Source organism: Camponotus vicinus, unplaced genomic scaffold (genome assembly GCF_025532165.1).
Source record: "Camponotus vicinus isolate PSW18456_S1 unplaced genomic scaffold, iyCamVici1.0 SCAF_14, whole genome shotgun sequence".
NCBI lineage: Eukaryota > Metazoa > Arthropoda > Insecta > Hymenoptera > Formicidae > Camponotus > Camponotus vicinus.
The window spans coordinates 3486576-3514325 of record NW_028141950.1 but is presented as its reverse complement, the minus strand read 5'-3'; the positions used below and the strand labels follow the sequence as shown (position 1 = coordinate 3514325).

Below are 27750 nucleotides of genomic sequence, written 5' to 3'. Positions count from 1 at the left end.
AAATATTTTTTATAAGATAAATTTCAATCTCTCTTATTCTTAAAGCATAATTCATCTAATTTTTTTGTTAAGAACTGATGTGCTCCTTAAAGACAAACTTAAACTGAAAATGTATTAAAAACTTTATTCAACTACAATAAAATTAAAATATAAATATATTTAAATTAAAACATGTTTCGCAGTCTCTCGACTATAATGCGGTTTTATATTTATATTTATGACGTATTATTATGAAATGGGATTTGCGGTTTCACGTTTCTATGCACAATCATCGATACCGCTTCATTTCATGCATAATTATCATCGTGACCTATAACGATTGTATCACACAGAAATATAGCCGTATTGTTACGATTCCACTGACAATAGTCATTTTAAAGTTTCAACGTTTTAAAAAATCGAAAATTGAAACTTAACGGCTTATATTAAATCTTATATTAATATCTTGCAACAGTTGCTAAGTAATATATTGATTAATGGATGTCGATTACATAAATGAGACTGATGTAAATTTCCACATGCTATTGTTATCTGCAAAGGCTAGAGATTATCATTGAATTATCGCACGTTACATATCGTATTTTTGGAGTAGAAATAAAGTCATCCTTATGTATATACACGCACACATTCCTGCATTGCATACAAATTAAGAATTAATGCACGATTGCATTACGATTACGAAATGATACATCCACATTCGAACGGTTTAAATAATTTATTCAAACAAACAGTGTAACAAACAACAACAACGATAGCACAAAATGCTAAATCATTTCATTGAATCGATGATGTTCACTGGCAAGATTTAGCAAAACAATATCCAATGATTGTTTTTATCCTGAAATCAATTCGAACACGTGTTTTTATTGTGCGACAATGTTCACATTCAGCAAACGCGAATTAAATCAATTCTTTTTAGAAAAAAAGAACTTAATTTAATGGATTTCAAAATATGGATGTCAAAGGTAATTGTTGTTATCATTAATAGTTGCGTTTGTTGAACGTGCTCAGTGTCAGAGAAACTATAGAATTTGCGGAGAGACCACCAGATTGTGCCAAACTTATGAACAACGAAATTATCAAAAAATTTGTGAACGATAATTACTAGTCGGAAAAGTTTTGCAGAAAGAAAAAGGCAAAATGTATATTTAATCCTTTATTATAGCTAGCACATACTGGTATCTCACAATTCGTCGTTTATCTTACGATATGCTTTCTGCGGGATGAAAACAACTTTGTCGTCATAGCTTTCCACATATGCCGCCCTTTTCCTCCTGTCCCTTCCTGGATCGGCGTCAACGAGAGCTATACTCGATCTAGTGGTCCTAGAAAAATGAAAATATATTATTATTATTATTATAGATAAAATATATATAATTTAAAAATTATCATCTCGAGAAATTCTTTCACAAACAAGAAATTAATTTTTCTTTATTAATTTTCTTTATTAATTTTTCTTTATTAATTTTCTTATATAATAATAATTTAATTTAATCATAAAGTTATTAGAAACTGAATATTAATAATCATGGCAAAATAATCTTGAGAAACAAATAGAATTATCAAAGTATTATCTCCTAATATAAGTCTAGTTTAATATATTATTAGTTTTTATAAATAATTAGAATTTTATATTATATATATATATATATATATATATATATATATTGAGATATTTCATGTTAAAATTGTAAAATAAGTTAAAAAGAAACTCCAACAAAATTACAGTACCCTAATGACTTAGGATGTTTCTTCGTTTAATCTAGTTTTTACACGCTCTATATATAAAATTATAATAGAAACAATACCGTATTTAAGACAATCCATATATAAAGCATCATATAAACTTTTATTAGAATATTTAATAGAAATTTTTCATAAATTAGGATGGTAATTGGTGATATTCTTTACATAATTCACTTCGTGTACTGCAGAGAAAATCAGTTATATCTCTATTAAGCTTATGAATAATTGAAAACGCGCGATAATAGCACAACACTCTCATATTGAAAGTGAGTTGAATTAATGACAAGATAGCCTGCAATTATACCTTCTCTTGCTTCCATTTAAATCCGCCGTTACCGTGAGATCACGCGGCTTTGAGAAGTCGCATTCTAACGTAAAAGCAGCATCACCCGGTGTCAATAACTCATCATCGTGCTGAATGACCACAACATTGCTGTATTTCTCTCCATTCTGATACCAAAATTTAAAAAAAGACGAAAAAGATATCAGAAGTATCTACTAGATTTATTTATTCTAAAATATTATGTAAATTATTCATTAATGAATAAAAGTTAAGGCGAGAAATTATTAAGAATTAAGAGAGAGAGAGAGAGAGAGAGAGAGAGAGAGAGAGAGAGAGAGAGAGAGAGAGAGAGAGAGGGCTATTTTATTGAATGTAGCAAATGTATAATAAAAAATGTTTTTAATTTATTTTAAAACTGCGATAGTTTAGAAAATGTTATGTGCTGATATTTTTTAGTTCCATTATTTATTAAAGTCATGAATAAAAATGAGAGAGAAATCTAAGAAATTAATTAGAAAATAATATATGTTCAAAAATGATGTACGAATTATTATCATTGCACAACTTATTTTCACTGATTTTTTATTATTGTTTATATTGAATTATATTTTAAACTATAGATTATATTTTATATTATATTATAATATAAAATATTATATTTTATATATCGTATAATAAAAAATAGATAGGTAAGTGAAAATACGTCAGCTGTTAAAGAAGCTGTGAAATGAAATTAATTCTATTCTAAAAAAATAAACATCACTATTTTGAAAAATTCTTTATCGTAAATTTTAAAAGAAAATTTTCTTGTTAATAAGATGAATGATATATTTAAATGATGGCATATTTAATGCACGTTTACTTACTCTTTCGGTGTCGCATTTGTTCAAAGGGATGCTCATAGTGAAACTTCTACCGCGAACTGCATCGAGAAAGCAGGACGGTTCTCTGGAGTAAAAATTACCCTGAGTGTAGATCACCCCTGAAAAATCCTCCGTTGTCCTGAGCTCCACGGTCATCTTTTCGGCGCCGCATCGCAAGCCTACGCGATCGTAGCCTTCGGTGGATGCACCTATCTGCATGTCTTTAGACAGGTCCTGCTGCCAAATTTCCTCTACAATCACACAATCAGATCGATTAAAAGAGCTCTTCAAAAATATACAATCAAAATTATACTATTTTAATCGTAATATTTATTATTTAAACAAAAATGTCAAAATGTATAAAGATTTTTTTTTATAATAAAATGTTACAATTAAAAAGCGATTTTAGTGAACAAAATAATGATGTAATCAAAATAATTTTCAATGTAATTTTTATACAAAATATCTTCTATATATAATATAATTATGTATTTTTTATACAAAATATCATTTTCAAATAAATAGGTTTTTTCACCTGCGTATCCCTTAAGTTTGGCGTTCGTCAGGACGGCGAGCAGAAGAATCGCACGCATGATGCCGATAGAAACGGTAAGCGCGAACAAACGACCGTGAACTGACGGTAAATTCAAGTTCGTTCAATGTCGAGGTGCCGTCTGCCGTTTTATTACCTGTCCGCAGATGAACTCCCCCTTCCGAATCAAATACTTTCACCGCTTAAACGCGTGACAGAAAAGCGTCCATTCTCGCTTTTTTTTCTTTTCTCTTTACGTTTCAGTCATAGTCATCGTACGCATCATCGATCACGGTTGCGGATCGTTGATCCGGAACTGCAGTTTTTCGCGCCGTTTCTTGTAAATTCGTGCAATCAATTTGATTAAATCAGTTTGCGAGAAGACAAACTCTGCTCTTTTTTTTGCCTTTAAAAAAAGGACTCTAGAAGAATTATCTATTATTGGGTCTGCTTTACAACAATTGTTACGCGCACTTAAGTATGCAATACACGTATAATGTGCACACACACACATACACATGATTAAAATTATTTTAATTTATAAAAATACCTCTTTTGAGAAAGATTAAATATACAATCTTTTATCATATAAGGCAAAATAAATAACATTTATATTTCCCTGTGATAAAGCGCACTATGAAATTTTTTTATATATTGTGGGATAAATTCTATTTATCTTTTAATTATCAAAAATGTTACTTGTGACCTAAAATTGGAAAACTTTAGTTTTAATGTCATGGAAATTAAAACTTTTGCATTAATTTCGTATTTGTACATATGCCGCATGATGTAAATAGATTATTAAAAATAAAAAAATTACAGAGGTATTAAAGAGCTAAAATACCAGAGCAGACAATTGAATAAATAAAAGAACAAAATGTTAACAAAAAAAAATTAAATAATATTAAAATAAAATGACAATTCATGACGTTCTCAGTAAAAGTAAAAATACACAATGATTGGTCAAATGATTGCCTAATCAGTAAACTGAATAATTAACTAAATAGCTAATTAACAAGTAATTCTACATTGAAAAGTCGCGTTTCGTTCTTAATCAATATTTAATAATAGCCTACAATTTAATAACATATAACGGATTTGAATTTCTTGCGTGCGCGCGTTTGGAAGAGAATCAGTAACATTTCTGTAGTGAGAGTTGGCAAGAATGACTATGCTATCATTCACGAGACGAGTTTGATGTCGACATTTATCTACAAGTGCCTGAACTATCAACATGTCCGCCAGCCGTGTGTCACAGATTCTCTTCTCGCGCGTGTTGCAGGCAACTCGAAAGCCGCAGCATCTCGTTACACCTGTCATCAGGTATTATGCCTGTAAGTACGAATAACGAGTATAGATTCTTTCTCTCGCTAGCCGTCAAACATCGAGATACTGCGCGGACACCCGGTATAATCACTCGCTTCTGCGCTATTCGTTCATTATCAGCGGATCGACAACTTGTTTTCGATGGCATTATTTTTTTTCTTTTTTTTGTACATACACTGTATCAATCGATCATATATTAATCCAAACTGTTTGCGTGACTTTTTACGACATTCCGTATTTAAATTTATGCAGATTGTTTCCTGCTGTGTATTGCATGATTTTCAAAGGAAAATTTAATCACCTGCTATATGCTTGCGTGTAAAATCGTTAAATTCTCGTTACATCACAAAATGCAGATGACTTTAAATTACAATAGAAAGTCACTTTACATTCATATTTATGTATTTTAAAAAAAGAAATTTGAAAAAACTCTCCTAATGATTTAATAAAGTATACGATACATATATATGTACATATGTGGATATATATGTACATATATTATGGCGCCGACACTCAGGGTTAATTAGAATTAAATGTATTATTGTTTCGTTATTTCTCCTTGAGTTTAGCTAGCAAAAAGGCTTTTAACACTTTCTACCTTGAAAAATATTTCGATTTAGCGAATGTTTAAAAGCAAAATTACGGACGATTTATTAAGCAATTGTGAATGATTAAGGACGAATGTGTTTATTTATCTGCAAATGATTGCTTATCTATTTTTTATCAAGTGCATAATCAAATATTGACAGATTGTAGCGTGCTCCAAATAATATATATCGATTGCATTTTTTCATTCCTCTTCCGTAATATTTTATTTAAATATAATTAATTAAAATAATTTTTAAATGCGCATTAATTATTTGTGAATTTTACATGAAACGAGTTTATTTCATGTTATAGTAATAATATTATATTAATAATCTAATATTTTAATAACATCGCTTTAACAATACTTTTTAGCTACAATTTGCAATATACAATATAAATCAATTTCCTATTGTGATAATATTGATATTGATATTTATAACATGAAACTCCTTAGCAATTTTATTTATCAGTGTAAGTCTACTGATGTAGTGGTAATTTATCTATTTGCTCATCTATCTATTTAATTAATTGCCCATGATATTATTTCGAAAACTCGCAAAATATCTACGTTAATTTAAAGTAAGAAAGATTTATATACAAATAAATTTTTTCGTATATATTCTGTAAATATAATTTTCATAATAAAAATATAAAAAGATTTATATCGCGTATAAAATATTAATTTAATATTTATCCTTTTTAATTTATTATAATAATCACACACAGCTAAATAATTTCCTATAGAATTCCTTGTCGCGGAAATTGTTATAAAAATATGTATATTTTTGTGTTTGAATTGTAGCTTTTATTCCTTAAAATAAATAAATTTTAAATATTTTAAAATTGGATCCACAGGTCAAACTGGCAACTATGAGAGTATTAAAACCGAAATTGTGGGTGAAAAGAAGAATGTGGGTCTTATCACTCTGAATAGACCAAAAACTTTAAATGCTCTATGCGATCAATTGATAAAAGAAATAATTCACGCTTTAGAACATTTCAACACAGATTCATCGATCGGTGCCATTGTCATTACCGGAAGTGAAAAAGCATTCGCTGCTGGTAAGATCACATGCGAATTTTATTCTATTATAAACCTTTATAGTAATCCTTAATTATCTTATCACAACTATAGTCAATTATTCCAGTGATATTAATATATATCTTATATATATCTAATTTATATGATTTAATTTATAGGTGCTGACATCAAGGAAATGAAAGATAAATCATACGCGGAAAATCTGAAAAACAACTTCATAGATAGCTGGCATAACGTTTCCGAAAGCAAAAAGCCTTTAATTGCTGCTGTAAATGGTTACGCTGTAAGTAGTGCAGCTTTTCTCCGCAAAGTATTGCTGGAAATAAATACGATAAATCAATTCGCTAACATATTCTTCGCTTTCGATCGCAGTTGGGTGGCGGCAACGAGCTCGTGATGATGTGCGACATTGTTTACGCCGGCGACAAGGCCAAGTTCGGTCAACCGGAAATTGCAATCGGTACGATTCCTGGAGCGGGTGGTACTCAGAAACTACCCAGATTCATCGGTAAAAGTAAAGCTATGGAAATGGTGCTTACTGGTAATATGATTACTGCGGAAGAAGCTGAGAGGAGCGGTAAGTTTGTGCATTTTAGGATGGATCAGATTTACTATAATAAAAAAAAATTTATAAAATACATACATATATATATATATATATATATATATATATATATATATATATTAGTAAAAATGATCGATTCGATGATTCTATAAAATTTGTAATCTACAAAATCTACAAAATTATATGAATATGTTAAATTATATGAATAATTCTTCATAATATTACTAATATTCCATATATTGTATAAAATTATTCCAATAATTAAGAAAAATAATTTTATCTAAAATAATTATTTTTTCACGTCAACATATATATATATATATATATATATATATATATATATATATATGGATTCAAGACTTTGAAAATCCTACTTTATCTTCTTTAGGTTTGGTCAGTAAGATTTTCCCGGCTGATAAAGTGGTCGGAGAAGCGGTAAAGTTGGGTGAGAAAATCGCATCTCACTCACAATTAGTCGTTTCACTAGCCAAAGAGGCTGTTAATGCTGGTAATTAAAAATTATTTGAGAAATTATTTATTATCTTAGAAACTCGATTTACGTATGTCGATTCCTATAATTTAAATTTATAATATGTATATTTTGATTATATGTATAGCTAATTGTATTTAATTTAATGTATAGCTAATTGTATTTAATTTTAGCATATGAAACGACATTGCAACAAGGACTTGAATATGAACAGAAATTGTTTCACAGTACTTTTTGTCTGGTAAGATCGCTATTTGCACATATATTTATATCGTCTGTATACAAAAGAAACTTATAAATTTATTAACGTATTAAAATGTCAATTTTCCAGGCGGATAGAAAAGAAGGAATGACGGCTTTCCTGGAGAAACGTCCGCCGAAATTTACGAATGAATAATCCTGATGATACAAGACAAAAAGCAAACGTTTATATTTTTTAAAGTATATTTTTTATATCGCATTTTTATATATATATATATAAGATCCCTCAACTAAATATATATCTTTTTTCTATCTCTATTACTTGTAACTGACATGGCGCGATCAGGTTACGGTATTTAACCGCAAAGAAATTTTAAAACATTTATATTGTTTGTCAGTTAAAGATTAAACAGAAAGTATTACCTATTACATTTGTTAGGAGATATATATGTCAGCAATAAACTTTTTCGCAAGAAAAATAAATGATGTGTGTGTGTTAAGAACAAGCGTAATATCTATAAGACTTTTATTCGAGTATACTGTTCTTATATGATGTGGACTTCGAACATGATACATTTAAAGCTTATAATATATAACGTTGCAGTTAATATTAAAAGGAATAATTATTATAATTATTATTATTATCGTAATAAAGGATGGGAGGGATACAACAGTTGATACAAGTGAGAATGTATAAACTGTTATCGCGAATAATAATATCTCTAATACTAGTGAGATATCTCGAAAAACGATAGGAACAATAGCGCGTTTCATAAACATCAATATAGCTTTAAAACTCAAGTGTATAACGTAAAATATGATGCGTTGTACTTAAACGACATAATTCACAAGTTCCTTACGTATAAGTGTATATATTTCTCGAACGAATCTTAAAGTTGTAAATTTTCGAACTGGTAAAAAATACATAAAAAATATCTTACTTTCGAGTTTTGTTACAAAAAAGCCGATATCAAATCTGATTTTGTTAGTAAGAAAATCGACAAGGTCTTTCGGGTATACGTCTTAACGATGTTGACTAGCTAATATCTAATCGGCGCGCACGCGTACGTGCCTCTTTTACGCTTAATACCGATCACCTACAATTGCCTTCTCCGCGTTCTTATGTTAAGAAAAAATAAAACTAGCTAAACTCTTAAATACTACACACGTGGCCGTGTCGCTGCCTTCGTTTTCTACTCTTACGTCTTTTTTAAGTACGTGTCAGAAGATGAGTTATATACGTTATACCGGGCACATCGAGCGTTACACATTTTAAATCGGAGAGTTTTAAGAAGTTCCCCCGATATATTTCGAGAAAGAGTGTATATGTGCAACGGATAATCCCTACATAAATCCGTTCAGATTGCATCTTTTTCTACCCTTTATTTTCTTTTTCCTCTTTTTCTCTTCGAAGCTTGAATATGTAAATTTTATTTTAAATGCAAAAAAGAATGCAACTAAAAGAAAATTATATTTACACAGAGTGTTTTTCTTCTAATACCTCCGCTAAGATACTTAATTAGGAATCGAAGGCTTTAAAAGAATTTTTGTTTTTTCAAAATAAGTACATACTCCTTTTTTGCATTTTATACATTTTCTGAATTCTTAAATTACTTTTACTTATTTTAGAATTTAAAAAAGATATAAGTTACCTGTGCTTTTTTTCTCTTCGACCTCGCCATTAGTTATATCTCGTGATATGTCATGATAGAACATGATAAAAATGCTGGTTCGAAAGGTGTCATCACGGTCTTTTGATGTATCGTATAAAAACTTATGCGCTTAGATTTGAAATTTGTACAGCATCGATTGGTCCTCGGTCTTGTTGTGCGATCGAATTTTGGGAACCTCTTAAAATTCGACGGAGAAGAATCACCTCGGGAGACAGGGGGATGAGGGAGAGATGGAGATAAGTTGGTTTTTATGTATATCACAGTTGCAAGCTCTGCTTCGTTAACTACGCTGGTAAAAATTATCAAGATGACGGAGAATATAAAGTATCGGTACGCTCTCTCTTTGCGTCGATTGCTCTTGGATAAATCCGCAGATTTATCGTTTATTGCGATTCTTCATGGTAAAGCGTCTCCAGAAGTTGCCGCTCTTCTTCGTGGGCGTCGCGGCCGGCGCCTCATATGCGTAGGACTCGTCGTCCGTGTCCTGGGCACTGGGCGTCTCCCTGGTCGGCGATCCCCCGTGTCCCGAGTCTCGATCTCCGTCCGTTCCATTTTTTTCCAAACCTGAAACACATTATAGTTTTATATAAATATGTAAAGAGAATTTGAAAAACATAAAATCTAATAAAGATTTTATTTCGTGAACATAAATAACATTTCTGTATTAATTTTATTTGAAAAAATATTAGATTTATGAAATATTTGATGGAAAAGAAAGAAATACATGAATTTTTTTAATGATATTTAAATTCTCTCAATATTCTCTTTACTTTTTATATAACATTTCCTTTAGGGAAATAAATTTCATTACATTATTTGCAAACTTATTATATCTCGGAAATCTTGAAATAACTACATAAAAGTTAATGAAACTGCTAGTCTTCTTAAATGTTTTGCCGTTAAAAACACATAAGGATAAAAAATAAGAAGTGTCTGTAATGCATTTAATTTCAAATAACAGACAAATTTCTTACCGCCACCGCGCAACATGTCGAGAAACGTGCTCTCGGTGTTGCCACGCGTGCGTCCCTGCTTCAGGGACGGCGTGCCGAAGCTCAGGCTCTGGATATTGATCTCTGCTTTGAGCTGTTCCGGTGGTATGTCGTCCACGCGAAACTCGTTCGGGTCCTCGACGAAAGCCTGCTGCAGATCACGCATGATCTTTTTGCGTATAGTCTTCTTCATCGACAGGTGCCGCTCCAGGTGTTTAACGTCGCTTTCGGTCAACGTCTTGCTGTTGTCGCGGCGACGCGACTTCTTCTTCTTGCTGTTCTTCGGGCTTTCCTCCTCGCCCGACGTGGAGCCAACCGACACGGCGCTATCGTGACCGGGTGCCTTCTCCTCGGCATGGCCGCGTGTATCCCATTTGCTGCCGAAGCCGAAGATGTCTCGCAGATGAGGGATGTTCCGATCCACGGTCTGTTGTCTCGCCATGCCTCTTCGTGGGTCCTTCGGATGGCAAGAATCGCCCTCAAAACTCCTCTTCTCCTTTAGATTTCTTCTGAAAAGATAAATTTCGAAGAATTACGAAGTGGAAAATATATTGTGTGGAAAGAATTGCGGCGCAATTTTGGCGGCCGCTTCATTTCCTGAAAAGGAGAGAAATGTCGGCGCGAAAAATATCGCCTTCCGAAATAATAAAATTCACGAGGACGGGCGATTCTCGAGATCGATATCGCGAGATTGTACGCCCACATTTTTCCTTCTTTGTCGTACTTTCTGAAACAAGGAGCTTTTCGATTTTATTGCACGATCATGCCTTCCGTTGCAACATCTACAAAGATTCGATCGCGAGATCATATTCTTCACATATGCAGCTGAAAAGGAGAAATTACAATAAAATACAAAATAAACGAAGAACAGATTTCTTTGAATGATCTACTTGAGACGATATAAAATTCTCTAACGTAGATTAAATGAGAATAAAAATTAGATGCATAGCATTATTTTTTTATAATTATATTTTTATTATTTTATTATTTTATTTATTATATTATTTATTTATTATATTATTTTATTTTTTATAATTATATTTTTATTATTCTATTATTTTATATCATAAATTCTCAAATATTTAATAACTAAATAAATAATTCAATAAATAAATTCAATATTCTTATAGAATCGAATGAGTAAATAAGCTGTATATGAATAATGAATAAAGAAACTGTATATTTGAACGATTTTACTTCGAGAAATTAAGTTGACATGGAATGATTAGACTGTAATAACTACAACTTGTTTCTCTTATTTCATAATGAGATTTCCAAAATTGGCACAGATCAAGATGCGCAGCTCGACAAACCCAGAGAACGTGGGTGGGAAAACCGATCGCTTTTATCATGTAGACCAACCTCGAGGCGCGGTGGTGATTAAAGTCATGGCTGTTTGCGCTGTCTGACGCGGCTTGCATACTTCAAATATTGTTTCGCGACGATGAGTGTGTGTACACGAAGTGGTGACAGCGACAGATTATCTTCGACTAGCTATTCTCCGGTTTTCCGTCACCGCCGACGCGTTTTCCGATTCGACGAGAACTCGTTTACAGAAAAAAGCCATCGACTAGCATCGCGTATTGTGAACCACCAGTCAGCCGCGACCTGCGACCCACGAGCCATAAATCGAGCCTCGTTTTCGTGTAATCGACTTTCTAATATTACGGGGTACTCGAGATAAAAAGTTCGAACAATAAAATCTTTTTCGTTAATTTCACTTATAAAGTTTGATTTAATAATACATTGCACATATTTAAATGCAATATAATTATTTTCGGAGCACTAGAAGATAATCTGATAGCTAAATCTGGTCAAAATATCAAATCGGAACATTGATTGAAAAGTTAGATAAATAATAAAGTTTCATGTTAAATTTACGAACGCGCTTAATTACGAATCAACTAGATTCATCATCATATGAATTGCGGTACGGGTGATGTGTTTCTCCTTTAATATCTGAGCATCATAAACCAATGTCACTGCCATAATTTTCAATGTTATACGTGAGTCACTTAATCAGGCCTCGTTCTGCATCTTGGGAAATCATGTGTCGTACACGCCGAGTATTTTAATATTTACGTAATCGCCTAATCACGCACTCACGTAATTATCTTTGTCCGAAAATAGATAGACGGACAAATAATAATTTTTATTTCATCGAGAAATAAATGTAAGCGATTGTACATATGTACTTTTCATAAATATTCAAAAAATTCTATTTCAAAGATACAAATTTTTTCCAGACTAAAGCGAGCTATTTTAATTATGATTGCTGATTAATAGAGCAATCTTGAAAATTAAATCAAAAAAAGAAATGAGATAAAAATTTTAAAATTAAATCAAAGAGATTAATCTGACATCAAATATTTAACTTTCTCGTTTTTTAAATTTTAATCCCTTTTTTAAAGTACCAAGATCTAAGGAAATAACAACTATATTATACAATCGAAATAAGATAGATCATTACAATCATTACAAAATATAATTATATAATTCAAGATGTAACGTGTAAATAATTTTCAATTCACAAACGATTTGAAAATTTATAAGACGTATTCGTGGCTTAATTTTCAAAAGAGACAAAAAGGACACTAAAAAGGACTCTCAAAAGTACCGATTGATTTGACTCCCATAATCTCAACTTCTATAATGCCGCGTAATAAGTAACGATATGCGGGTGCGGATAAGGCGTCACGCGTGTATTACCGGGCGCTGTAATTACCGTACACGACCGCAATCGAGGTGGTTGAGCAACAAGGAAACGAGGAATTCTCTCTCCACCTGGGTTGCCGTCTCCGCTGCCTGGCAACCAGAACCCAGAACCCACTCGCGGCGACGAAGCGATACCGGCGAGATACCGGTCGCCACGCCGTGAACCAGAGACCTTTCACGTTCCCTTCGCGTCGGTTCTGTTATCTAATGATGTATACGAGCGCTATGTGCGGTCAGTCGCTGTATACGGCAAGGATTCGACGATTAATAAATATGCACAATCAAATCATTCGCCGCAACATTTCGTCTAGTCCACTATAATTTTTGTACGCAAAAATTGCCCTAATTTATGAATTACACATTAAACAGAAAATAACGTGTGAAAATAGTGACGGAAATTAACAGCGAAAAATTTTAATTTTAATCGATTAAATTCCTGAGAAATATTTTATAAATTAAATTATGTATCATAAAGACAGTTATTATAGCTCTAAGTCTAATAATATTTAATTTAAAAATAAAATTTCAGGCTATGTGACAAAAATAAATTACTTGTACATTGCTTATATTCATAACGGAAAAGAGAGAAGAGAAAATTTACCGTAAATTCAATCTCTAGTTTTCTTATTTTAATCTAAAAATAAAATTAAATCTAATCTCCTCGTTTCAATTACGAAAAAAACATACTGAAAATAACTCGATATAAATGTTATTCTTAGATTATGCTCGATCCTTTAATTCCGGATTAACGGAACATTTGGCAAAAAAATATCGAAGCGTCCAAAGGAGAATAGTTTTAGAGATTATTCCGCGAGAGAGACGATGAGATTTTTCGGTACAATAATCTCCCGCACACCCACGGGGCTGGGCAATGGGGCCCATAACATAATTACAATGTACCGTAAGCCAGACGACCAAAGCCTTCACGTGTGGTAGACCGAAGCGAGTCGGAGCGCATACACAGGACGTGAAGAACGGGTCTCGTGTATGTATCGATTTGTTTTCTACGAAGCGGTCTACCGAACGCGATGCATGCATCCATATTTCCCCCATCGCGCATCCCATGGACAATCCCTTAAAACCAGAATCTGCATTTATGTGGTTAAATAAACTATGATTTAATGTATTATAAAAAAAGTACATATAAATAATTAAATATTTTAATCTAAAGTCTTGTTTGTATATGTGTCTTAAATTTTTGGCTCGTATTTGTTATTTACACTGAGAAAGAAAAGTTGTTAACTTGACTAAATCATTCAACTAAATTATTATTTTTTTAATTGAAATATTTTACTATTTAAATTAAATAATACATATTAAATCTAACATGACATCTATTTAACTTAAATATTTAAATATTTCAATTAGAAAAATAATTTAGTTGAACGGTTTGGTCAAGTTAACAACTTTTTTTCCCATAATTTTTTCAATATTTTTTTTCAATATCCTATCTTCATCTGGACCTTTTTATTGAACTTTATCGAACCTCTAATATAACGAGATTCTTATTCTTTACACGGAGATAATATCTCAATATCTTGCCTTGCCTTAATCAGCTCAGCCGCTCAGAGAGGCCTAATTAATCATTTGTCCGTAACTTCGATAGATTCGCACGAACACGACTACTTATGCGAGTACGTATTCAAGCTTAGCCGAGTAATATTTCCGTTATCGCGTGTACACGAGAGCCCGAGGTTAAGCCTTTCACGAGGGAGTAATATCCCAGAACGGCTTTTACAGATATAACTCGATCCAGCCGGTTAAGACTCTTTATTTATTTTTTTACGCAGTCGTATTTTACATCCCTTCGATTTTGTAATTAATTTCTATTTTCTACAAGAAGATTATAACTTTATTGCGATTCTCGTTCAACTTATCCGTCAATCTACAAGAAACATATCATTGTCCCAAATTTATTTATCGCAACAATGATGTTTATAAGCTTGCTCTATCGCCAAGATTCCATTTGATTTCTGAAAAGACAAAATTGTCTCCTAATGTCCTGTTAGACGTGGACTGATGATAATTAAATTGCCCGGCGATAACGGAGGATGACTACTTGTCGGTCCTACTATTTACTGGCCGCTACTACTATTCGCGACTTGGAAATTTTGCGTCATACATCGCTCGCCGACAATCGACGAGTAATTTCGAATTCGTAACGACGAACGGCCGTCCGGCGCGATGAAATCAATGACCGGCATGCGGGATAACTGTTTTTCGAGCCGAGCGATTCATACTCCCTTCGCCATCGGCGATCATGTCCATGATCTATAATTTGCGGAAGAAAACCTCGGTTGCGAGTAATGCCCGATTTCTTCACTCCACGTCGGATAAAGTGTTATTACATATAGTTAGAGATTACTGTTATAATTCTTTAGCGACTGACCGATCGTGGCGCTTGTATACATTATGTAGTTACGTTATCTACGAGTAGTTTAAGGAGATTACTATTACAATTCTTATGGGGATTTTTATAGAGAGAAATATGCGATGTTCTCTCTTTAATATTGAAAGTTAAAATTATTTTATAAAAAATACAATACATTTTTCATACATTACTAAGGTTTACTGACAAAAGACCTTTGTTGTTTTAAAATATTGCTTATAATATTTTTAATATTTATGAAATTTTTATAATATTTTTAATCATTGAAATTAACAATCAAAATAAAATAAATATTATTATATATAGTTGGAGATTATTATAATTTCTCCTAAAAATTTTTATAGGAAAATATTGATCTCTACAAAGAGACAGAATTCAATATATTTCATCTCCTTAAAATTGAAATCTAAAATTATTTTATAAAACAAATATAATTTATTAAAATTATTTTATAAAACAAATTATTTTATAAAACAAATATAATTTTTTCTCTCTTTATACATTGAAATTTATACATTGAAGCTTGATTGACAAAAAATCTTTTTAATTTAATCATCGATTAAATTTATAATTTAATGAACGTCTTGATATTTTAAAGAAAAAATTTTAATTAACTGATCCAAGAACATCGCTATAATTTTGCATTCTAATTCGATAGCAATCTCTATTAAACTCGTCGATAATCCATCGATTTTCGTTTCAGGATCGCACCTTTCGAACGTCCGATGCAGTCGGAGCGCTTTAAGTCCAAGAATATCACAAGCACGTAACACATCGCACCGTTCCGCACGTTTTTCCGCAAAAACGTACACTGGTTACCAAACGTTCAAGGTTGACCGCAAATTAGATACAACATACAACATGAAACGTTCTCTGCGGCGATCGCGGTGCGACTGAATGCCTCGCCGATCCGCGACTTTCACTTCGATAATCGAGAGGCCCCTTCTTCCCGTCACGTTTATACGTGCGATGCACCCACGCTCTCGCATCTCGATCGCAATATAATGCTCGGAGTCGAGCTTCCTCGTGCGAATCCATTGTGAAATATACTTCGATTTTCTATACGCTTGTATACGAAACTAAATGAACAAGTACAATGCATAAGTAATTATAATTAACAATTGTGGAAATTGGTAAAAATATCACTTGTTTAAATTCGAAAAGTAAAATTATTAAAAACAATGTAATGTCTAAAAATAATTTAATTTCGCACATAATTAATTAATATTATTACATATATTATATATTTTATTTTTCAAGTCACCTGCACAAACGATATCAAAATCTTATCGTGATGTATCACGATAACTATCGTGCATCACATATTTTTTTTATTAAAAATGTAACATTGTCATGGAGGAAAGAATTAAAAATCTTGACCTAGTGTGAGTTAAGTACGTTGAAAAGACGATATCTGTCGAAGCTACTTCTCGTAACTCACATTGTACGCATGCAAATCTCCCTTTCTATGTTAATCAAGTTAACAGGCTTTCATCTTGACGGTGTTCGATATGCCGCGATTAGCCGGCGGGGGCGAAACTTACCTGTGCGAGAGAGGCGCAGGTAATAAAGCGCGCGTCTCTTCGCGACCAGACGCGCAAATTGCACCCGACGCACCCGATCTTATCCGACGGTTGCGGCAGTTTCGAGACGATCCGGGGTCTGCGGTAATGCGTACCGGAGGCTAAATTGTTCACCGCGTGTGAGAAAGGTCACGCATCACCGGGTTACCGAGCCAAAAGAGAAAAATAAAGTTTACTCTCGATTGTTGTCGACCGCAGTCGAATTTCTCACGCGGCATCATCCGTAAATATCCATTATGCGAGCCGAACGAGCCGACAAAAAGAGCGCGAAAAGCAAATCGACATCACAGATTGCTAAATTTTGTTAAGAAACTTGAAAAGTTTCATCTCAAAGAAACATATATATTATTTAATATTTTTTTAATTAAAGGGGAAAGTTAATCTTAAAATTGTAAATATATTTATAATTAATATATATATTAATTTTTTTTTTCAAGATCTGATAAAGTGAATTGGATCGTTCTCGGATTAAATTTCGCGATAATAAATGAATCTTTAAATTAAATTTAGTCGAAATGTGAGACTTGAATCAATGTCCAGAGAAGATTGGCCCTTCATCGAGTGCATTTTTGTGCGAAAAATAAAAGAGTCAAACTTGTTTCGGCTGCATAGATCGCGTATGCGAATCCAAAGAATGATCAAATTCATTTTTAAAATTTTTTTAATTAAAAAAATGTCAAATACATATATATATTTTTTAAAAATAAAACTTTTCGAGTTTTTACGTTATCGCCTGTGTGCAAGGCACGTTTTCTATCTTCAATGGATTCTAGATTTAATCAAATGCTCGACATTGAATTTTCAGACGGATTCATTTCTGCGGCAAATAACTATTAAGCGTGCGTGTTTAAGAACAAACGAAAGCGGTCATCCAATTTCTTATGTAAGTAATCCTTTCTTTCTCTTTCTGTACAACTTTTGCCATTCTTTGCACGCACATCCGTCCAAAGAATATATTACATTGATCCCTCGTAAATTTTGTACGCATCGATTTCATGTTCAAAATTAACGATCCGTTTGGTAGACAATAAGATTTGGCAAGAGGACGCAATGTGCGGAAGGAAAACAATTATTGTGGTTAATAATCTTGTTCCTGCAATATGTAGTGATTGCCAAATTTTACAAATTGTCCTTTCTCTAATTTTGAAGATAATTTTGACTAGTAAAAATATGATTAAATTTCTTTCACAACTTTATAATCATCGATATCAAATATCTAGTTAAAGAGCACAAAATAAAAATTTCGTTACAATCAGATTTAATTATAATTTTCGATACACAAGAATAAACTTTTATTAATTATTTTTAAATCATCAATATTTATAATTTGCGAAAGACAAATATTTTGCATCCTTGTATGCTTATAATGTAAAGGATATCAACGTCTATTTTTAAAGAGAGATATCTTTAAACATTATTTATTTTTTAAAATATCAAATTTGATTTTAGAATCGCTTTGTACGTCGTTCTTAATCGTGTATTCAGCATTATATCCCGTTTTCTAATCAAAAATAGGTAATGATCCTGTGTGATCAAAGATAATCGTAATAATTAATAATTTATCATTCATAAACAACAAGAATTGCTTGCGCCGACATTAATAACGTTTTCTGTTGCATTTCCGCTCTGGCAATTTCATTAGAACTCTCATCACGTCTCCTCCATTGTGTGCATCGTGATTTCTTTCTCATTGTTGGATGTCTATTTCTACATCGCCAAACGGACCATCGCGATAATTAACAATGATGTTTAATGAAAAATTATCAATTCCACTAACGTACTCGTATTTACTCAAAATAATACAGAATACAGAGAGAGAATCTTTTTATTAAATCTCTTCTAATATAGCACGTTTAAAATAACAAGTAAATAATTTAGAGATTAATTTTTAATCGAGATATTAATAGTTTAAAAGATATTAAAAATCTTCAAAAAAATTTAATAAAATTTCACAAAATAAACGGTGACAAGATTAAATTTGTAAGAGACTCGCCTCGAAAATAAGGGAAGTCGAAAGTGAACGAATGTGATTGCGAGATCATTCGTTAATTTCGATGGAGCGCGATTAATTGCGAGAGCGCAGCAACTTCTCTTTGGTTGCACGCCGCGTATTTATTACGGTGCCGTTATTAGCGTTATCAAAGTTTATTGCCATCGCCGACGTAATCGAAGCAGCAGATTACGACGGCAGCTGTTCGTTTCTGTGATCCATTCCCTGACTTTCTACAGTTGTACAGTTACTTCGGGGTGAAAGGTGAGAGCCCTTCCCCTTCCCTCCTGTTGCGAGAAGAGGAAGAAGAGGAGGAATTTATCGGCCTTTTTCTTTAATTATCAATTATATATTTCGTAAATTTACTCGATTTTGCTCATCGTTCGCAGAGCTCTGAAATTGCATCTATATCGCTGTAGATTAAACTGAAGAAGAAATCGTTAGTTTAACGCAAATGATGTGAAACTAGTTCTTCTTTTCGCATAAACTTTAACCTAACGAAACTTTCAGACTTATTTGCAAAATTATGTAATGTTAATGATATCAGAAAGTTGTGCTAAATAAAATCTCCTCCTAATGTTTTTTAAAAGACAGAATTAATTAAAAGAGGAGACCGATATTACTCTTACTTTACCAAGCAACCGAACTTACATAAATTACTGCATCAGTCGCAAAAACATATATAATTTCCGAGTTACGTGATTAAAATGCTACCTTGTCGTAAAATAAATTAATCCCTCGAAGAACTGGCCCCGAATCTGAAAAACCGCTTCCAAGCCACGCGAAGTCGCATTTTGCTCGGCGTTTAATTCGCATTTTTGCGAGACTAATTCATAATAATTACGAGGCTAATTATGGAACCGCGCGAACCGACACATGCGGCGTTTTTCTACCAGGTAAGACACGGTGACGGGCGTCGTTTAAAATTAGAAAAAAAGAAAAAAACGAGAGAGAGAAAGAGAGGAGAGAAGAAATTAGGCACGTATGTGTCCGTGAATCCGTTCTCCTAAGGTTACGACTTAACCCAACGATTGTGTCAAACGAACCGACGAAGGTTCTTCTTCGGCCGGCTCGAGGAAACCGGTATTAGAGTCAATGAGAACTGGCTCGTCTGGAGAATATGATGTCACTTTCGTTAAGCTTGTACGATTCTCAGAGCCAGCACAAAAAAACAAGAAAAAACAATACGCGAGATGAATAACAAATATGACAATTATGATGTTGCAACGCGATTGCTTAGCTCCGATTTTTCCTGCATTTTCCCTTGACACTTTTCTCTAAGCAAGGACAATGATTTTTGTTTTAAACATCTTATAGCATTTAAATTCTGAAACTAACTTTTAAAATAAATTTTTTTCATTTTCCTAAGATGCTATAATTGTTATAAAAATAAAGATCAAAGTGAACATTAAAATTGTATAATTGTATAAATAAAAATAAATAAAAAACAAAATCTATATACGTGAATTAATCTTGTGTAATATGATGTTTTCAGAAGAAGATAGCGCTAAATTCTGACGCTTATGTTTATAAAATAGTTTTGCTCGAAAGAAATTAAATACATGGTCACGTATCATATTTTTTCGCAGCGTTGCAATTGCACTTTTGCGCGAATGCATGTTGCGCTGGTCATTATCTCTATATTCTTGTGCAAACTAAGCGAAATTAAATTAACGCAAATTTTGCTCCACACATTTGACACTTCTACAAATTAGGACGCGTTATATAAGCTATATTAAAATGCAACGTTTCGCATTTTTTAGAGACAAATATTTACATAAAAATCTATATCAAAAAAACCTATAACAAAATTTAAAAATGTATATAATTATACATCTAAAATCTTTTACATGTCAATTATAAAATAAAAAGAAACTAAATATATTATTTAACGTTAAAATATTATTTAACCGTACAAAGTAATAAGAAAGAGAATTGTCCTCTTTGTAAGGGCCACGATTGTGTACAAAACAATCGTCAGCGAAAGGTTAATAATCATTACCGAAGTTATTAGAGTGTCACAGAGTGCTTCAGAGAGAAGGAGATTCGAATGATCGTCCCAGATTCCGGTCTTCCCTGGCTTTATGGCGAACAAAGAAGCTAAGTTTACCGAACGCTCCCGAAAGACAATGCCTTCTCCGTCCGTCAGTTTTGCTCCCTGGAGGCGGCCTGCTATGCATGCACGCTACACCGAGCAGAAACTTCGGTCTATGTTACATAAGAGAAAAGTTGTACGCGTTATGCCGTTATAGAGTTCTTCCCACCTCGTGAGGCTGAATCGCCGCGCGTTAAGTCAGACGAATTTAATTTAATTATAGATGCGATTAAATTTCCCCTCCCCTTCCTCCGCAAAGAACAGATTCAAATATTTTTCAAATATTTTCGTGATATTACAAATCACCAAAAGACAAAAATATCTTATAAATGCATACATTAATCTAAAATTTAATAGATAGATCTAAAATTAATAGATTTAAAATTTAATAGATCTAAAATTTATAGATGAATATAGATAAATTTAATATAGATGAATTTAATATAGATGTTATATTTCAAATAAAGATTTTTAATAAGTAGAACAGATTTCTTTTTCTTTTATTAAAAAATATATTACGTATCGTGAGTTTGCATTGAGATAACGTGACGAATCGCGAATTGCTGAAACTTCCTCCGCGACCTCGATATTAAGTGCTATAATTCGGTTTACTCGGCAACCTCATAAAATCGTTATACATATGTATAATGAAACGTGTATTTTCGAGAACAAAAGAAAGATATATACATGGAGAATCGCAGATCGCTCTCACCCATATGTAGGATTCGATCTTTGTATTTTCTCTCTCGTGTATCGATTGTTGATTATTCTCTTTTAAACTTTTCATTTTTGTTTTATTTTTTCCCGATCAGTATTTTTTGAAAAAATATTCGCGCGCGGATTGCATTGTGATTCCGACAAAATTGTAAAAATTTAACAAAACGCGACAATAAATCGCTTGTAGCAATCGTGAAACTAAGCGAATAAAAGCCGTTCTTCTCTCGATACGATTTCTCGATATTGTTTCCGTGTATTTTGCGTAATCACCTTTCATGTCAGATTTCAAGCTGCTAAAAAAAAGTGAATGGTAAAAGATTCGAGAGCATTTAATCGTGTGATTTTCTAATTATTTACACTTTTATAACTCCGACATGTTTGATAACTTTCTCAGATTAAACTTCACTTCATTAGATGCGTATAATAATTTAAATAATGAAAAAATCGTGCAAACGATTATTAAAGATTATACACACAATACGTTATTAAAAACACTTTATAATGATTAATACTTTAAATATGTTTCATAAATATGTATATATGATCGCGTATAAAAATCTCGCATACGAGCGCGCATTTATTATCTCTTTTATTTGTTCCTTTTTCATTAATGTTATCTACATTTAATCTTTATGTTTAGCCATATCGGAGATGTACGTCGCAGATGTTTTCACTGTATCATTTTTTTTCTAGAGTACAATCTCGCATTGCATGATGATTGCACCAACAAGACAAACAAACGACCTACCGCAATCGCAGGAACGCGATCCTGCCACAACGGCAACTTTCCATCCTTTCTTTTCTAAATCCTCGTGATTTAATGCGGCCTCGATTTGCGATACAACAATGGCGCGGCGCGCAATGAAAATGCATTTATAATTTTCCCCTCGCGGGAACAAGCCCGATAAGCTGGATGACGAATGGCGTTTCTCTAAGTGCCCGTCCGTCATCTCTCAGCTGCGTATTAATTCAGCTGCAGGTTTCCGGTAAGAATATCGGCGCGAGCGAGCAATAATAAATTATCTTCCGTCCGCGAAATAGATATTTAGAAAATAAATGACGGTCTCTCTCTCTTTCTTTTTCTTTGATAAATGTTCCACGTGTATCGCTCGAAGTCATACATTGTTCGCGTATCGGTTCTCATCAGCATGTGTCACAATTTTTTCGAAAAATAAAGAAACTAAATACATATTCAGTAATCGAACGAAATCGACATTAAATAATTTCAGAACGAGTCTTTTAAAATAAATATAATATTAGATATAATAAATTTCTATTTCATGTATGTCTTACGTTAGAAGTTTTTTAACATAATAAAAGAAAAATTGATAGCGTAAGAGAAAAATTTATATAATAATAACATATTTTTATGTTATTGCACATATAACTTGTTATTATATATTTAAATAATTTTTTTAAGCAACGCAACACTGATATATTTACAAGAATTTTATTTTCGTTACTTCATCCTGATTCGTCATATTATCGTCTTGTAATATAATTTCTTTCCGAAAGCAATTTCCATGTCGATTTCGTTATTTTTTCTGATTAAGGATTAAAAAAACACAACTTCCTTTCGATTTTTATAACGCGGTGATCGCACGTGCCACATGAATTATTGAGATTTTGTCGACTTACAATAGAGCATTGATTGTTATATCATCAACTTGGTAAAGCCAAGGACATAGACTGAGTTATCGAGGTAAATCGTCATCCTCGATTCGTTATGACACTTTTTTTCTTTTTATCCTTCTATAAGCCGAGATCCTTTTACTCGTTTTTAAAAGCCAATCTTTAAATCGCGCAGGTAATCTATTAGTTATCGTTACATATAAGTGAATTTGTAAAGTCGGTGTTTCATAGAAGGTCTTCATAAAACGATAATTTTTGACATAATAGAGAGACATCATTCTTTTTTAAAATTATATTCTAATTTTATGATCAATTTTAAAAGAAAAATTACTGAGAAATAACACTATTATTAGCACAAATTATAAGAAGAATAATTATTACTAATTATGATTATTATTAATTAATTAGCTATAGAAATATAAATAGTAATTTCCCACGAGAGAAAAGAAAAATCCATATTAATATAAAAATAAATATTAATAAACAAAATTCTCAATGTACTTAAATATAATAATGATAAAAATTTTTTCCTTCTCTCTAGTCTTTATCGCCTTCAAAATTCCATAATCTCCCCAGAAATAAAAATATAAAGAATATAATAACACGATTTATACCTCCCTGAAACACATTTAATTTTCATCGAAAATACCCGAAGAGCATTAACCTCGACATTTCACGCACGAGTAACCAATGAAAAGTTTAACACGCTTCCTCGTCGAGTGCTGCTTCGAGTGTAGCATCTACATTTTGCAAATGTCATAGTTGTCATCTTCGGTTGAAATTTCTAATACGCACTTACAACGATCGATCGCATTCTGCACACGCGGAAAACGCTTTTATAAACTGTGTTCGATCAATCAGCAAGTATTTATTAACGCGTGCGACGCGTATAACTTTTTAATGATGGTTTTCCATGGTCGCGCTACAAAGATTTTAATCGTGTCCTTTCTCTTTTCCTCCTTGTAATCCCCTTCAGAGCAGAATGATACGAATTTAATTGTATCTAATGAAAATTTAATGCCGGCAGAAATTCCAGTTACACGTTTCTCCGCGTCTAACGGGCTCGGGATTCGTCCGTGACGGCATTAGTCAAAGAAAAACCGATATTTATGTCAGTTATGTGCAAGATATGCACTGTTGACTCATTTGTATGTATTGAACATGCATTTTTAAAATTCTCTGTTTTAAAATCGATAAATTAATTTTGAAATATAAACATTACTGCGATACAGGAAAACATCCCAAAAATTTTATCCAATTTGTCATCGTTGTAAATATTTTTGTAAAAAAGATATTAAATATAATGACATTTTATTATCATATAAGCATATTAATGACGAAGTAAAAGCATGCTCAACATATACACGAGTTAATTTGAGAAATATAATATATATAATCCTCCCTATGATAGTGAAGAATTAAGAATAATGAGTAAGTATACAAAAAAATAGCGCGATTTTCGGTTTTAACAAAGATATACGAGATAATAAATCACGAGTGTAAAATGACTTCCACTTCCCAAAAGTGTCGTTAATCTCGTCGACGAATATTAGCTACAACCTACAAGGCATATCGCGACCATAGTAGAATCAGCATCTACTTTGCGGATGGTTCAACGTACCTCAAGGCGAGATTAATTGAAAGTAGAGACAAACACCTCGCATCGCTTCGCGGCGATGTTGCTACGAGAAGAAGAAGAAGAAGCAACGACGCTTACTTTCGTGAAGGAAGTCGTTTGCGGTTGGACGAATCGAACCTTGGAGAGAGTCTACCTTAGAGAACAAACGCGGGAGCTTAAAGGAGGTTCAAAGAGTGTAACACACGTGAGCAAAATCGAGAAAAGGAAAGAAAGAGAGAAAGATAGAGAAGTCACCGCGTGTTTCTGTATCGTCGACCATCGAGCACGAGCTAAACTAGCTATTGCTTCAGGTGGATTTCATCTCAATGATCTGTTACATTCCAATTTCAATCGCTCGTGAAAAGATCTCGATCCTGCAAACACTGTTCTAATTTTTTATATGGTAAAAATGTGATCGAAGTAACATGTTACCAATAATTTTAATTAACTCCTTTTCGTTAATCGAGAAATTAATGCCAGACTCATATGATTATAAGAACTGTGGAACTTGGGGAACAAAAGTTATTTTGCTTGTGCCCTTGAAACAGAAAATATCTCCTGCGAATCTTCGGTCACGGTTACGAGGTAATGTTTCCCACGTTAACGAACTGTCGCCGAAGTTCTGGTTGGCTGGGCCGGTGAATTATAATGAATTTTTCAGGTTACTTCGTGGCGTGTAATTTCGCCTTGACTTAAGCAAATGACCGATATTAAGCTTGATAGCGCAGTTGTAAGAAAATTCTATAATATTACGATCTGTGAGCGTTAACCGTTTGAGTAAACACAAGGCGTGATGTTAATTTATAAATACTCGTTTACGATTTAAATATAATATTAAAAAAAGGAAGATTTATTTCTTAATAATATTGTGTGTAATATTAAATTAAATAATAATTCACTACAGAACGTGTATTATCGATTGATATGTAATCTGATCGTCGAATTAAAAATTAAATAATGATCGTGTATCATCACGATCTCTACTAAATTAATGTGCGCGCGGACATGATTTTTGAGCTCATCAAGGTAAGCGAGGTCTGCGTCGACAAACCGTTTACGACATGCGTAGCTTTGTAATTTTGCCCAACAGTGTATACGAAAATTGCAAAACGGAGTATACGATAGCTAGTCAATTATCGCGCGAAGGAAGCGACGCATATGATTATTTGCTGCGATTATTGGGTCAAGTCGAATATTAATAATGTATAGACATCTTCTCTACTAAGGCTTCATGCGGACTTTCACCATTGCGCCTCGCGCAATGGATCAAGCATTTACGCATTCTATGATTAATTATTTTTCCACTCTCTCGCGGAAAGAATCAGTAATAATAATAATAATAATTCCGCGGACAGAAAAAGAATTTCGCGCGGCGAAATATCTACATGGAAGATGCATACGACTCCGACTTCTTTCGCAGAGCAGTAACCCTTTGCACGATCGATGAGAATCGACAAGTTCAACGATGCGTATATAGGGCGTCCCATTTCTATCGGATCAACCGTTAATGGACTCTTGAAAATAAAATCCTGAAAAACGTTACGGTTATCGAATCATAAAGCATGAGAATGGAGAGTTTTTCGCGAATTAAATTTTCTCAAATCGCGCAACTATAATGGACTTTTATTCTACATGCTATTTTTTGATAGAGAATTTAATGTTTTAATTTTCGTATATATTTAAATTCGAGGTACACACGATGCGTCGAATTATAAATTTTTCAAAATTTTTGCTACGAAAGATTCGAATTCATCCAGCATTCAATACCATTAACGGTTGACAATTCGATGACACCCTGTGCATGCGAGTGTTGGTTCCGTTTTCCGCGTGTCCCTTTTTCTCCCGACATCAAATACTGCATACTGGATGCTGAGCGAACCGTTATGCAACCTGCAGCGAGCAAACAGCGAACGGGCGGACGGATGGTTCGTCGGTCTTTGCTCGCGCCGAGATTCCCGTTGGTCTGTCCCCGTATCATCCTGTTTGCTACAGCAGCAGCACCCCGGACGTCGACAACGGACGACGAAGCTATAAAGCCGAGTCGTTCGCGACTACTGACACTGATACGCGTATCGGATGCTGCGAAAACGACATCGCGAACAGCAAACAAGCTATCTCGGCGCGTTTGCGATTTTAAATATTCTCAAAAAAAAAAATCAATAAGAAGTCCAAATATTATATATTTTTCAGAAAATAAATATAAATGAAAATTGTATTAGATAATTCGATAATTTATAGAATTTTTATATAATTAATTTTTAACCTTATCACTTTAACTTTTATAATTGATTAATATTTATAAATATCATAAAGATTTTTTAAGAATGAAAAATTATAAATCTCCGAATCAACTTTGGAAAATTTTGCATCTTTCATGCTTTTAATTTAAAAATTATTGACGCTTAAATAAAATTAATAAAATTGTGACACGATAATTTTGATTTTTTTTAAACGGAGTAATATATTTAAGAGGATTAATCCAATATTTTTATTCGATGCGATATCCTGCTCGATGCGAATGTATCAATACACTGACATATATAACATAATCTGGATCAAGTAATTACACGTAATGCGTCCGTTAGCGCAGCAAACTTTGCGTAACGTAAAAGATAATAATCGTGATCTAGTTATACGAATAAAATTTCATAACTTTATCAGCGAGCTTCTCTCTTTCTTTCTCTTTTTCTCTCTCCTAGATCTTATAATG

General features: G+C 32.8%; 3 protein-coding genes across 8 annotated transcripts in view; 1 reads left to right on the top strand and 2 right to left on the bottom strand.

Moving 5' to 3' along the window:
- Positions 1–74: 74 nt before the first annotated feature.
- Positions 75–9379, bottom strand: LOC145964973 (uncharacterized). Of its 2 annotated transcripts, XM_083088159.1 has the most exons (6): positions 9289–9379; positions 3428–3761; positions 2896–3143; positions 2051–2196; positions 1207–1325; positions 75–838 (listed from the first exon to the last, which is right to left on the bottom strand). In XM_083088159.1, exons 2-6 carry the CDS (start codon positions 3483–3485, stop codon positions 834–836), a joined length of 576 nt encoding a protein of 191 aa, XP_082944285.1. In that variant the 5' UTR covers positions 3486–3761; positions 9289–9379; the 3' UTR covers positions 75–833. The 2 variants fall into 2 exon arrangements, with proteins under 2 accessions (XP_082944285.1, XP_082944284.1); XM_083088158.1 differs by lacking the exon at positions 75–838 and having other exon boundaries at positions 1142–1325.
- Positions 4600–8119, top strand: Echs1 (Enoyl-CoA hydratase, short chain 1). Its single transcript, XM_083088150.1, has 7 exons — positions 4600–4758; positions 6194–6400; positions 6539–6663; positions 6753–6957; positions 7334–7453; positions 7609–7676; positions 7767–8119. The coding sequence occupies exons 1-7, from the start codon at positions 4659–4661 to the stop codon at positions 7830–7832; spliced, it is 891 nt and encodes a 296-aa protein (XP_082944276.1). The 5' UTR covers positions 4600–4658; the 3' UTR covers positions 7833–8119.
- Positions 7818–27750, bottom strand: part of LOC145964972 (uncharacterized) — a 28865-nt gene continuing 8932 nt past the window's right edge. The window contains exons 1-3 of one of the 5 annotated variants that reach the window (XM_083088157.1): positions 16117–16306; positions 10284–10807; positions 7818–9873 (exon numbers count right to left, since the gene is read on the bottom strand). In XM_083088157.1, coding sequence (XP_082944283.1) covers positions 9686–9873; positions 10284–10743 — 648 coding nt within the window. In that variant the 5' untranslated portion in view covers positions 10744–10807; positions 16117–16306 and the 3' untranslated portion in view covers positions 7818–9685. Of the gene's footprint in view, positions 9874–10283; positions 10811–13026; positions 13277–16116; positions 16307–27750 lie in introns of those variants that run through there. The other 4 variants (XM_083088153.1, XM_083088156.1, XM_083088155.1 and 1 more) reach the window with 4 other exon arrangements.

What these genes read in the sequence shown, in the direction of transcription:
- LOC145964973 (XM_083088158.1), bottom strand. Translation starts at nt 3,485, where the DNA reads ATGCGTGCGATTCTTCTGCTCGCCGTCCTGACGAACGCCAAACTTAAG. An exon ending in ACAAATGCGACACCGAAAGA is followed by an intron (nt 2,197 to 2,895) that starts GTAAGTAAACGT and finishes TTTTGGTATCAG; the next exon opens with AATGGAGAGAAATACAGCAA. An exon ending in TTAAATGGAAGCAAGAGAAG is followed by an intron (nt 1,326 to 2,050) that starts GTATAATTGCAG and finishes TCATTTTTCTAG; the next exon opens with GACCACTAGATCGAGTATAG.
- Echs1 (XM_083088150.1), top strand. Translation starts at nt 4,659, where the DNA reads ATGTCCGCCAGCCGTGTGTCACAGATTCTCTTCTCGCGCGTGTTGCAG. An exon ending in TGAAAAAGCATTCGCTGCTG is followed by an intron (nt 6,401 to 6,538) that starts GTAAGATCACAT and finishes TTTAATTTATAG; the next exon opens with GTGCTGACATCAAGGAAATG. An exon ending in CAAAGAGGCTGTTAATGCTG is followed by an intron (nt 7,454 to 7,608) that starts GTAATTAAAAAT and finishes ATTTAATTTTAG; the next exon opens with CATATGAAACGACATTGCAA.